The sequence below is a fragment of the Panicum virgatum genome, chromosome 3K (assembly GCF_016808335.1).
Source record: "Panicum virgatum strain AP13 chromosome 3K, P.virgatum_v5, whole genome shotgun sequence".
In the NCBI taxonomy this organism is placed as follows: domain Eukaryota; kingdom Viridiplantae; phylum Streptophyta; class Magnoliopsida; order Poales; family Poaceae; genus Panicum; species Panicum virgatum.
In genome coordinates, this window is record NC_053138.1 from 60391111 (window position 1) to 60403678 (window position 12568).

Consider the following 12568-nt stretch of genomic DNA (forward strand, 5'->3'; position numbering starts at 1 on the left):
ACTCAAAATCAATGGAAGTTGCTTGTTAAAACAAAATATCCAAAGAACCTCGTATATAAATGTAAAAATCCAAAGCATAGACATATATATACGTACAGGTCGATTGTTCATAACCTAAGTCGAGTTCGAGTTCCAAACTCAACATGGATGTTCATAGTTCTTGTAGACTTATTTTAGGCATGGTGGGTAATCATCATGGCCCTGTTTGGATACTCTAACTGAGTTAGAGGTTATAGTTTCTAGTTTATGACTAACCTTGAACTAACTCTAACCAAAGAGATGTTTGGATTGAAAGGTTAGACTGACAATGAATGCAATTTCCCAATCATTTAGCTTCTTTAAATCCTCTTTTTAGCTGGATCTGGTGCGACCAGCTCTTGTGTGACCAGGAGAAAGGCTCCATACTGTGCAAGCCCCGGGAACCCCTCCGCCGCCGCCGCTTGCGAGTTTAGGTCGAAGCCGCCGCGGGCAGCAAGAGCGTGGGCAGGGCCGCTCGCCGACGGCTGTGAGCTCTACGCGTGGGCGCTGGTGAAGGAGTCTTGCGAGGCCCGGTCGTTGTCATCCAAACCGTCTCCGTCCATTGTGGCGGCAGACTCAGGGGCGGCGCTTGGAGGGGCCATCAACGCTCCGAGGGGTCCCGCTTGGAGGGGTGGTGGGCTGAGGGCGAATCGGGGGTGGCGGGTTGGCGGCGCGGATCGGATCGGATCAGGGGTGTGTTGCGGAGGGGGGAGGGCGGGCGGCCACAGAGGGATCCGAGAGAAGAGAAAGTGGGGATAGTTTTTAGGATGAATTAGATGCAAATAACCCCAATCTAACCGACCTGTTTGGATCAGTGGAAGTAACGTTAATCAATGTGTAAAGATTTGGATGGTCAACCGCCGCTGTCATCATATCAGACCAGTCTCAATGGAAGTGTCATAGAAATATCGTGAGCGTTAAATTTGCTGATATGATATATTTATTACTATGAAGGATGTGGAGTTCCATGAAATACTGTCTTAGCAGTGTGCTCGCCCTTTGGGCCACGTGGCTCCTCGTCGTCTCATCTTCCCCGCAGAAGCTCCTCGCTTCACTCGCTGTAAAGCGCCTCCCAACTCCGCCAGTAGCGAGCAACCCAGGCGGCGTCGCCTCGTCTTCCCCTCTTAATTTCTCTCTACTCTACAAAACACCAGGCCACGCACGAGCCAAGGACCTCGGCCCTTCTCGAACGTCGCGGAACCTTACTGCAAACGCTGCCGCCGCCAATGGCCCCGAACCCCTCCGCCGTCGCCATCCAGGCCGCGCTCGACGGCAACCTCGGCCTCCTCAAGAGTAAGCGCCCCCACCCCCGCCGCCGTTCCTCCTCAAGATAGCGGATGACCCGCCGCATGGTGCATGCATCTTTACTGAGGCTAGCTCTCATGCTAATTCCTTGTCAAATCTGCTCATCCCTCTTTGCTAGAAATGGCGAGCAAGATTGACCTGCGGAGAGTCAGCGGCCCCAGTGGTTGGAACCTGCTGCACTTCGCCGCCGCCAATGGTCGCCTGGAGGTCTGCCGGCTCCTGGTGGAGGAATCCGGGCTCGATGTCAACTGCAGCACCGCGGATTGTGAGTGGAGCGTCTCTGAATCTTTGGGTTTCGATCGATGTGGCGTTGGTATCGATGATTAGACTGCGTCACTGGGATGATTTCCTTGTAGCCGAGACACCGGTTGTCCACGCCGCGGTCGCCGGAGAGGTGAGCCTCCTACGCTACCTCCTCGACCCCGTGTCAAAATTTTTAAATTTCAGAACGTGATTAAAAGTAAAATAAAACAACCATTTTTGTCATAAGCTTAAAATTTTCCCAAAATTTATTTTCTTTACAGGGAATTTAGTATTAAAATAATAATAAATGGTTGCCCTTTTAAATTAAATAAGGTTGTTTTGTTTGACTCGCATTCATGTTGCTTTTGCATTGTTATTGTTTGTTGTTCAATTTAAATTTGAATTCCCTGAATTTGAATTTGAATTTGAATTGAATTTGTTTTGGTCTTCTTTTCAAAAATGCAAACCCTCTCTTTCTCCCTATCTCTCTTTTCAGCCCAACCCACTCTTTCTCCCTCTTTCTTTTTCTTCTCCTGCAGTCCACTACTGACCCAAATTTTCTTCTCCCCTTCCTTCTTTTCTTTCTTTCCCGTACAGCCCAAAACCCCGCCACCGGCCCAGCTCCCAAGTTTTGGCCTAGTCCGGCGCTCCTCCCCCCTCTCTCACCGCCAAGCGGGCCCCGCCCGTTAGGCGCGTCCTCCACCTTGAGCTGGACTCTGGCTCGAGCCCGTCCGCCGCCCGCGCGCACGCCTCCCCGCGCCTTGCGTGGCCCGCACACCGAGGCCCGGCCCCCGCCCCTGTATAAGCGCCGCACCGCCCCCTGGGAACCCCTCTCCTACCCGCACCGCCGCCTTTTGCTCCAAACCCTAGCTCCAAAACCGCCGCCGCCATTGGAGCTCCACACGAGCTCGGGTCGCCGCCTCTGCACCGCCGTGCTGCCGCATCCCTGTAGTTTCCTACCGCCACTGAAGCTTCGCCGAAGGGTAAGCGAGGTAGAGCCCCTCTTTTCGCCCTTAATCCTGCTTTCCTCCGCTCGATTCTCGTCGCCGGAGCTCTGCCGGTCCACCTCCACGTCGAGCGCACCCTCCGCCGCGATGGCGCCCCTTCTCAAGCCCTAAATCGCGTTCGCCGTGATCTCCTCTCTCTCTCTCTCAGGCCAACCCGCGCTCGAAACCGTGCCCGTATGGCCGATTTCGGCCAACTCCAGTGAACTCGCTGCTGCCCACCGCGGCAGACCTCGCCGCCGGCGCCAGCGCCGCCCCAGAGCCGTTCCCGAGCCGCCCGCCCCCGCCAGCTGCTCGCTTGTGCCTGGAGCCGCGAGCCGAGCCACAGCCGAGCCACCAGTCGCGCGTCGAGCCGCTCCCACCAGCCGCCGCTGTTGGATCGAGATCCAACGAAGCAGATCCGTTAGACCCAAGCTGGATCTGAGCCGCCCACCACCCTTTTTGCATAAGAGCCCCTAAGTTTATAGCAAATCAACCCTCAGTCCTAACTTGTTCAAAAGTATTCACATATCATCCCTACTTCTTTTGTTTTAACCCCTACACTTTTACGAAATCCAACCCGCTATCCAGGAGCTCTAGTTTTGCAAGCTAACCCCTGGATCTAAGGTTTAATTACATGTTAGTCCTCGGTTTCTTTCAGTTAGACCATTTATCTTTCAACTCCTTTATAAATAAGCCCCTGGAACCTTGTTTTAGCCATACTTTCATCGTTTTAACTCCGTTTTCAACGATTCTTGTGCTCACATGATCCTTGCAACGTGTGTAGTAGCTTTATCACCCTGTTATCTTCTGCAAATCATTTCTGCTAGCCCTTCACATCTACGTTTAATCGCCACTAGATCCCTGAAGCACCGTTTAGTCTATAGATTTGCCGTTTTAGTTTCGTTTTCCGCGTTTCTTGCGCTCTCGTAACCGTAGCTGCGAGTTTTGTCCTTTAGTACGCTCTTTTAAAGCCTTTTTTGTTTGGTGTATTGTTCTTAGATGTATCTTATTGTTTGCTTTGTATGTTTGCCCGAAGATTGCTCCGAGTAGAAGGATCATTGTTTGAAGTTTGAAGATCAAGAATTCCAAGTGAGCAAGAGCTGAAGTGCAGTACGAGTAGCTTATTGTTGGATAAAGGCAAGTGACTCTAACCATACTTCTATCTATGCTTTTTACAAGATTATATGATTTAATTGGAACATGGAGAACCACCCAGAAAAATAGTACAAGCACAATACTATATGGCTCTGATCTTGGCTGATTAATTAGATGAACTATATGTGGTGTTGGGGTGGCTCGTTTGGTGGTGTTTGGGCTTGTGTCGTGGAGCAGGTGAAGGAAGCCGTGTCTTCTGAGGGACTGCAATTGTTGGGACGAACACTTACATATAGGGAGTCTTTGTAAAGGCCTCGTAGCGTCCCTATGCAGTCACACCTAAGGAAGTGTGATAACGTGCTTGGCCGGCACATGCATGGTTGGGTTCAAAGTTCTTCGAAACTTTTACGCGAATTGTGGTGAAAGTGTACAACCTCTGCAGAGTTAAAACTAACCGGTTAGTCGTGCTCACGGTCAAGAGCGGCTTGGACCCTCACATGATTAATAAACATAAAGATGGATATAAATCACATTCTGATTATTTCTTGTGGCCTTGCTGAGTACCAACCATAAGTGTACTCACCCTTACTTACTGCTGCTCAGAAGAGAAAGTTGAAGTATTTGAAGATGATGCTGAGTTCTAGGCGTGCGCAACCCCCAGTCGATTGCCTGTGAAGTTGAAGCCATCGTTTCCAGGATAAGCTGTATAACTCTGATAATATTTTAATTGTTGCTTTTACGTGATACTGTTACTGATTATTCACTTATAACATCTCTATATATATGAAACTTGATTCTGACATATATATATATATATATAATTATGCATTCGATTTTCTTTTAAGAACTGGGTGTGACACCACGGCGGCGACGCCGCCATGCTCGACGCCGAGGGCCAAACGACGCTGCACAATGCGGCACAGACCGGTGTGTCTCTTCCTTCTTTATATGGTTTAATTACATGCGTGCTGTCTCCTCTTCAGGATCTCTAGCTTAACTGATGTCTTAATCTTGACCTCGTGCGTACAGGGCACAACGAGGCTGTAATCCTGCTGCTGTCCAGGGGCGTTGATGTGGATCCCATCAACTATCGTGGTGGAACGCCGCTGCACTTGGCGGCAGGGATGGGCCATGATCAGGCTGTGAAAGCTCTGCTGGAGCACGGCGCCGATGTAAGTTATTACTCCAATGTGTCCTTGTTGCCACTGGGCATCTCTAAATTGGATGTGTGTGTAGAGAGAGAGAGGTAACAACTATTCAACTCCCAGTGCTCTAAGTAATTTAGCGCACCGCCGGAGCACCGGCGACACGCCAGCCATCATTAAATTCCACAACCGTAAAATACCCAATCTATTTACTACAACCTCATTTCGTAAGCCTACAACAATAAAAACACAAGTTAAGCCAAAACAAGCATTATTACCCTATTTATTATGGCCATGTCGCTCTATAATTGGTAGCAATTAGTTAGCTGCTATTAATTTAGAAGTCCGACGAGTGTGTCACCGTGCGCGTTGAATTGCTAATTTGCTATTCAGCTCGCTGAATAGACCGGCCCTATATATATTAGTTAGCTGAATTGCTATTCAACGCACTTTACAACGAGAACTAATTCACTTTCCAATGGATGATCTCACAGCAGAGTACTTGATGCCTCGATGCCCACCGTTTTCGAATAATTTTCAGTGATCTGGCATTAAACTGTGATCTTGTTTCCCTTTGCAGCCCAACAGAGTTGCGCATGGCATTTTCCCGCCCCTCATGATGGCATGCTCTGCAGGCTCCTTGAAATGCATGAAGACATTGGTTCGGGTAGTACCTTCACTTATATTCACTTAAACTTGCTGTATATATATACTCTTGTGATCTTCTGCTTAAAAGTACACAGCTTTTATTAGGCCCACTTTGATTAATCTTGCAGATTGTGGATTACAGCTTGCAGGTTGTTATAATTTGCAAGCCTGAATAATCAGGTACTAGATTGGAACAATCCATATATATAGGCTGAATTGTTACAATCTAGCAATCTGCTTCCTCCTAGCTTGCACATTGTAACATGCAAAACCGCAATCCACAATCTGCAAGCTTCCTCTTTGCCGTTGTTTGAGTTTTCGGTAGTTGTGGTGGTGGTTTGGGTCTTTTTGTTGGTCACTTCTGTTGCGTGAGTGTGCAGCCGTGTTGAGGTCCCATTCCAACTAGTCGGTTGTGGTGGTTTTGAGTTCAGGTTATCCGCGTTGATATCCCAATCCAACTGGATGAGATTTTGTTGCTTTTTTTCTTTTCTTTTCTTTTTTCCTGCCAATGGCCTTCCAGGGGCTGTAGTCTTGTACTTTTCTGCTATATCAATAGAAACTCGCATTGCCTTGTGCGGTTCGTTAAAAAAAAACAATATGCATGCTGAAACAAACAAGATCTTAGTTTATTTGGTTGAACTTGTTAGTTTGATTACACCTATAAAACTTCTCTATAGCTACTTGAGCTTTGCATAGTTAATTCTAATTTCTATATATTGGGTGGTGCTGATGCGAAGTTTAGAAGTCCCTATGGACCAAGCCTTTTAATGAAGGCAGTAATGGATGGTTCAGCCGACACTGTCAAGTTCTTGCTAGAGACTGGAGCTGACCCTAACATTTTTGATGAGGTAAGTGTATGTCAATCTCTTTTGCTTGGCCTCTTTCATACCTTTATGGCTTAGCATTATTTTTTAGTAGATGTTATTTGTAAGCTGATGAAATGTATCCTCATGATAATCATACTAGTAAAGGTGGTACCAATAATAAGAATGATTGATAGAGCATTTTGTAGTATGATTTCCAATACTCAATCACTCTTACTAGAAGTATTTTTTTCTTATGTTCCCTTCAAATAATCCTTATTACTGACGCAAGAAGGACAAAATTGGGGGAATATACCACTTTCTTGAAACATTTTTTTGGTAAAGAAATAAAAGTCTTCAATACATATCTTTATAGTGGCCATATTTCTCCCTGGATCATATACCCTTTGTCTTTACAATGCAGTTTGGGGAAAATCCAATCATGTGCGCAGCTTGCACCGGGCGACATGATCTAGTTGAAATTCTCTTTCCTCATACAAAACCAGTTGCCTCTATGCCTGACTGGAGTGTTGAAGGGCTAATTAATACTACAAAATCAATGCCTTTGAGAACTATGGTATATATTGAACTGTCTCGTCTTTCAACGTAACTTGTGTATTACTGAAGATTGTTCCGTGTTTTTTTGAACTTGGATATTGTTTGTAGGAGGGCTTGATGGAAGTACTTGCTGATGCAAAAGCACGAGGAAATGAAGCATTTGCAAAAGGGGACTACCTTGCAGCAACCTGTTTCTATAAAGTGGTGAAAACTCCAACCGATCTGAAGTGTTTGCTTGATTGAAACAACAAAAGCGTTGATTAAAGGATGATTGTTAGTTTTCAAAACATCTTGCTTGGGGGACCAAAAATATTGTTTGGCTTGCTGATACTGTATCTTGCTTCTCTTGAATCCCTTTCATAAGTTGCAAAGCTCTTATGCTCCAGTCCATAATCCCTTGCATGACTTGAAGTTGGCTAGTTTTTTTATCAAATAAGATTATGCTTATATGGGGTTTTCTCACACCAGATGTTGGATATTGAAGCTAAAAAGGTGATGTTATACTGATTTACCATGTCACCTGTATTCTAACAATTTGATTCCTTCTGGTTTTTAATGTAGGCAATGCACAAAGATCCGCTTGATGCTACCTTGTTTGCCAACAGAAGCCTGTGTTGGTTGCGTCTGGGAATTGGAGAGGAAGCTTTATTAGATGCTAAGAGATGTAAAATGATGCGTCCTCGTTGGTCAAAGGCATGGTACCGTGAGGGCGCAGCTCTAAGATTGCTCAAGGTATACTCGACAGAGCAGCTGCTTGCGCCAAATTTTGCCTTGTCTAATTTTAAATATAATATCCACTTGTATGCTATATCTCTGTATGTCCAGAACTACAAAGGAGCTGCTAATGCATTTGTGGAAGCACTGAAGCTTGACCCTGCAAATGACGAGATCAAGACAGCGTTAAGGCAATTCTCCTGTTTGATCGATTGATTGTTTCCATCTACTGTTATTTTTCAGTTATCTCCCTAACCGAATATTACCGGTTGGAGTAATATGAGCACATAAATATCTGCTCTGTCAATTTAACTTTATTTTCTACGAATGGTATTTATTCTTAGGCCTTTGATTCTTGAAACTTGCAGGGAGGCCATTGAGGCTTTAAGGTGTGCTGCTCGCTCCGAAGAACAGAACCCTTGAACTGCTGTATCCGTTCGCATATGTTGGATTAAAAATCCTATATAGCCCTGCAGGGCTTATATATATCCAGTGAAGTACCGCTGCAGAGGCTTGTTCTGGGATATGCTTGACTGTTTTACTCTTGCATTGAGCTTTAAATTGTTTTGTGATGGCTTCCTGCTGTAAGAATAGGCAGGAAGCATATCAATGAACTAGTAGTATCTATATTATATATTTCTAATGGTCTAGTGGAATCCAAGTGTGATTGATCAGTGGATGAATATTTAGATGGTAATCACATTTTGTATTCCTAAATTTGTTGTGTATATCCTACACGGATTCATTTTGTTTTCGGTCGCTGAAGGTTGTTTCTGGGCAACCTGGAGGTTTACTCTAGGTAATTGTAACAATTTTTTGAGCCTTTGTTTTTTGTTTTTTTCCAAGGCATTGCACCATTTCAACCTTACAAAACCAGTCCTTTACTGCTGAGCATTATTAATAAAAATACGCCTGTTGCTAAATCGCATTCTAGTGGCGAAAATCTGCAGTGCCGTGGTCTTTAAAGCTCGGCAAGCAGCATGAGTTTGATTCTTGGGCTCCTCTTTTCTTGCTTCTAAGATTTAATCTAATTTGTGGATGGACAATATCATTTCTACCTACTAGGCTGCTTAGTATAGTGCAAATGCTACTGAAGTGGTTGCCCTCGGGTGTCAACCGCGCGGCCCCACCCACCCTAGCACCGGCACGCCATGGCTGTTACATGCCCTCCAACCCGATCCAACACAACCCCTCGGCCTCTGCAGCTACGGCAACCCCTCGGCCTCTGCAGCTACGGCAACTACGCAGCCCCCCCCCCCCCCCCCCCCAGGCACGAGAGTGGGGGCGGCAGTTGGTGAGCTAGTTAAGGTGGAGGAGGTGGTAGGTGTGCGGAACGGCCGCCGATCGCTAGCAACTATGGTGGGGGTCGAGGCGGCGGAACCTTTAGGGTTCCGGGTTGCCGGAGTCATGCCGCTGCTGGATTAGAGTTACTAGGTTAGGGGAGGGGGTAGCCAGGGGTTGTGGTGTCCGTTGGACTTTAGAAGAGGGGGATGAGTGGTAGGGAAGACAGGCGGTGGTGGCGGTTGCTTGATAGCGGCGAGGACGCCGCCGGCCGGGGCAGTGTCCTGATAGCCGGTGGGCTAGGGACTGAGGCGGGGCGTGGGAGCTCGGTGACGGGCAGGGACAGGGGGTGGTGGAATCCGGCGGCTCGGAAAGACGAGTGATGGTGGGGGCGAGCGCCTTCTGTGATGCGTCGCCCGCCACTTGCTCATGCGAGGAACAGACCCTCCCCTCCGATGGCACCGAGTGTCTCAGCAACTTGCTTGACCGCACAAAGAGCAAATATAGTGAAGCACAATCAGCCGACGAATCACCCAATTTCGAGGTGGAGGAGAGAGAAAGTTAGAGAGAGAATAGAACACACGACTGGCGAGACGCTAGCTTCAAGCAGCAGAACCGAGACATAAAGGGTGTGGTTGGATGGCTGCATAAGCCCATCCTGCATCGCACCCCCCAGCCTGGCTGTACTTAGACAGGCTAAGCTCATGCAACATACCTTTGTTTGTTTACCTGGCTCCATTCAGCCTGGATTGCTAGAGATAGTGTTTGGATGGCTGCATGAAGTGCTAAATTAAAAAATGAGATGCAAGCTGCATGTTTGGTTGCCTGGATGCATTGAGGTTTTAGTCACCCATTGCATGAAGTGGTGAAGTTACCACCAGAGAAGTCAATGGCACACAGGTTGTACTTAAGAATTACATAATAAACTTCCAAAAGAAAAATGCGATGACAATGGCCTGGACTAAAATAATTACACCCTTCACGTCTAATACATAAGGAGATTTGTTTTGCCTTTCTTTGGATGTTTCACACATCTGTTTCTTCAAACTGCCATTTAATGCAGCATACGTCTCTTCTCTTGAATTGTATCCTTTGTAGCAAGCACCCTTGTAGTTTACAACTTGACGATGTGTATCTTTCCCACTGGAGAAGACTCCAGTTTCCCTCCCACAATGCACAACATACCATTTCATGGCTGGTTACATATTCAAACATAGGTATATGATACAACATACAAGAATGTTTCAGCTTTACGAATTAACACCAAACAAAGATCAAAAGTGCAAGAAAAATTGTCTCAGGTAAAGGAGTGAGCATGACAAGAAACATTGCAAGAGGCATTTGGCTCAGGTAAAGCTAGTTAATAGATAACATTGCCAGAGGCATAAGGAAAAGAAGAAATGAAACATTCATCTGCCAGGTCATGAATTCAATCAAAGAAAAAACATCAACTGCATAGACATGAGTTCAACCAAAGGAAAAAACATCATAGCAACAGGCTTAAGTTCTATCAAATAAAAACGATCAACTGCAGAGGCATGAGTGCACATTAATGAAACATAGTTGGCAGATGCTCATGCATAATGCCTTACATATCCAGAACACCACCAGATGAAGGGTAGTGTCAATAATAAGTTCACAGACTAAGTACACTTGTCTGCAGTGTCTAAGGTAGGCTGATCTAGCAGTGTTGATGCACAATAACTAGACAAAGTTAACCTAAACATCTAAACATGGCATACAGTGTGTGGCATCGCATCGACCTACTATAAGCTAATGTTAGCCATAGTTAGGTTAGACTGCACAAAAGAAGGGCCATCAAAGGAGTGGTTTGAGGACAAAAGGAGCCACCACCTGGAGCACTGCACCATGATTGCATCAACCAATAGAGGAAGTTGCCACTGATCCCAACCAACACACAAAAGAGGCCAAGTAGAGGAGATGATCAGGAGCTGCACAAAAGGTGGATCAACCAGCAGGTCTCTACCTCAGTGAGTGTAGTAGTGCTTGGTCAAGAAAGTCCTCAGCCACAGAACACGATGATCCTCACTCATTGATACAAATGCATGCCCCTGAGCCCTGTTATCAACCAGATGAGAGAAAGCCACAATCAGAGCCTCCTCTGTGAAACCTCCCATGTACATAACTGCACCATAGAGCTCTAGATGGACCTCAACGGGGAGTGGAAAAAAATTCAGACAAATGCTCATGATAGTAATATCACACATCACAGACTAGGCCACATGCTCAGATTAATTTTTTACAGTTCCCATATACCGCATCAAGCAAAAATCGTAAAGAAATCACAAAGATTCAGTGGGGATTGGAAAGGAAGAGGGAGAGTTCATATACCGGCAGCATGGGAACGAGAGCTCGTGCAAATAGGTCGCAAAGGAAGCAGATCTGGAGGTCTGTGTCCAAAAAGAAGAGACTTTCCATCAAAATCAACAATCACCGAATACATTAGGGTTAGGATGAAGAGAAATGGAGTGAAGGATTTCTTGCCTGTGCGCACTAGAGAGATCTACAACCACCGCTGCAAAAACAACAAGAAAACCATAGGAGTTTAGAACCCTAGCATGAGTAAGAGAGGCGACAGAGATGAGGAGGGAGAGGTAGAACGACTCACCAGGAGAGGAAAATGGGGAACGCGCTTGTGGTGTGGCGGCAGGGTCGGCTTATATAGGCCCGGTGTTGGCGCGAAATGGGGCGGTAACGCTAACCCCTTCCCGCCAGCACGCCCGCGGCCATTTTCGCCATCCCGCCCAAGCGCTCGAGCACACGCGTGGCCAGGCTCGCGAGAAACGGCCAGCTTGACCCCGGGGCTGATTTTGCATCCGCGCAGCCTGGCCCGAGTGCCTATCCAGACATCCGATCAGTGACTGCCTGCACCAGCTGAGACAGACCCAGCCATATGCAGCCATCCAAACACACCGAAAGCTCCCTCATAGCCTGCTGCATGCGGCTGAGCGAGCGGCTCCTCTTCTTCCATTCACTACGGGCGTGATTGGATGCCTGCAGCAAGGTAACCTGGCTCGCATCCACCAGCCAGGCTGTCAGTGGCGGAGGACGGATTAAATTTTAGGTATGGCTCTACGCCACATATAATATATAGTATAAAAATAATTAAAACGTTCAACAAAATACACAACACATATATAGTATATTTAGCTAGAATATTGCCTGCGTGGGCGCCTTGCCGGGGCGGGCGGCGGGGTGGGGGCCGCCGGGCCGGGGGTGGGGGTGGCCCGTGGCCGGCGTGGGCGGCGTCACCCGTCACCCGGTGTCCCGGTCACTGCGTGGCCGTGTGGGGGCGGTGCGGCCTGCGGTGGGCGCCGGCCGGCCGCCAGCCGGCGAGGGGCTAAGGGGACGGGGAAGGCCGGCGCGTGGGGGACAGGGAAGGCCTGAGCGGGCGCAGGCGACGCTGGCGTGCGGCGGCGTGGGCACTCAGGAGCTCGGAAGGTGGCGCGGGTAGGGAATCAGGAATGGCCGAATGGAAACTGAGAGGTGTAATCCCTACTGGGTTTGGACCGAAAAACAAGGGGTAAACTTTTTTTCGCAGATTTAGGTATGGCTTGAGCCATACTCAGCCATAATGGCTCCTCCGCCCCTGCAGGCTGTAACGGGACAGGCTGAGTTCATGCAATGGAGCATTATTTGGTTACCTGTTAGTTTGCAGCCTGGCCGAGTAGAGATTATGTTTGGTTCCCTGGATGATACGCTTTCACAAGCACTTCTTATCTATCTGCGTGCAGCCTTTGCATGCAACAGG

At 47.4% G+C, this 12568-nt stretch overlaps 1 protein-coding gene and 1 long non-coding RNA gene across 2 annotated transcripts; one reads left to right on the forward strand and one right to left on the reverse strand.

Annotated features, from left to right (window-relative positions):
- The first annotated feature begins 1244 nt into the window (after nt 1–1244).
- Nucleotides 1245–7938, forward strand: LOC120701124 (serine/threonine-protein phosphatase 6 regulatory ankyrin repeat subunit A-like). Its single transcript, XM_039985278.1, has 13 exons — nt 1245–1311; nt 1442–1588; nt 1680–1773; nt 4504–4574; nt 4677–4819; nt 5373–5459; nt 5569–5589; nt 6118–6288; nt 6668–6820; nt 6910–7005; nt 7363–7533; nt 7627–7706; nt 7884–7938. Exons 1-13 carry the CDS (start codon nt 1245–1247, stop codon nt 7936–7938), a joined length of 1356 nt encoding a protein of 451 aa, XP_039841212.1.
- Nucleotides 7939–10325: 2387 nt separating this feature from the next.
- On the reverse strand, nt 10326–11315 carry LOC120701593. The gene is made up of 2 exons (XR_005686170.1): nt 11149–11315; nt 10326–10875 (listed from the first exon to the last, which is right to left on the reverse strand). It is a non-coding gene; the product is annotated as an uncharacterized LOC120701593 (long non-coding RNA).
- Between the last annotated feature and the right edge of the window lie 1253 nt (nt 11316–12568).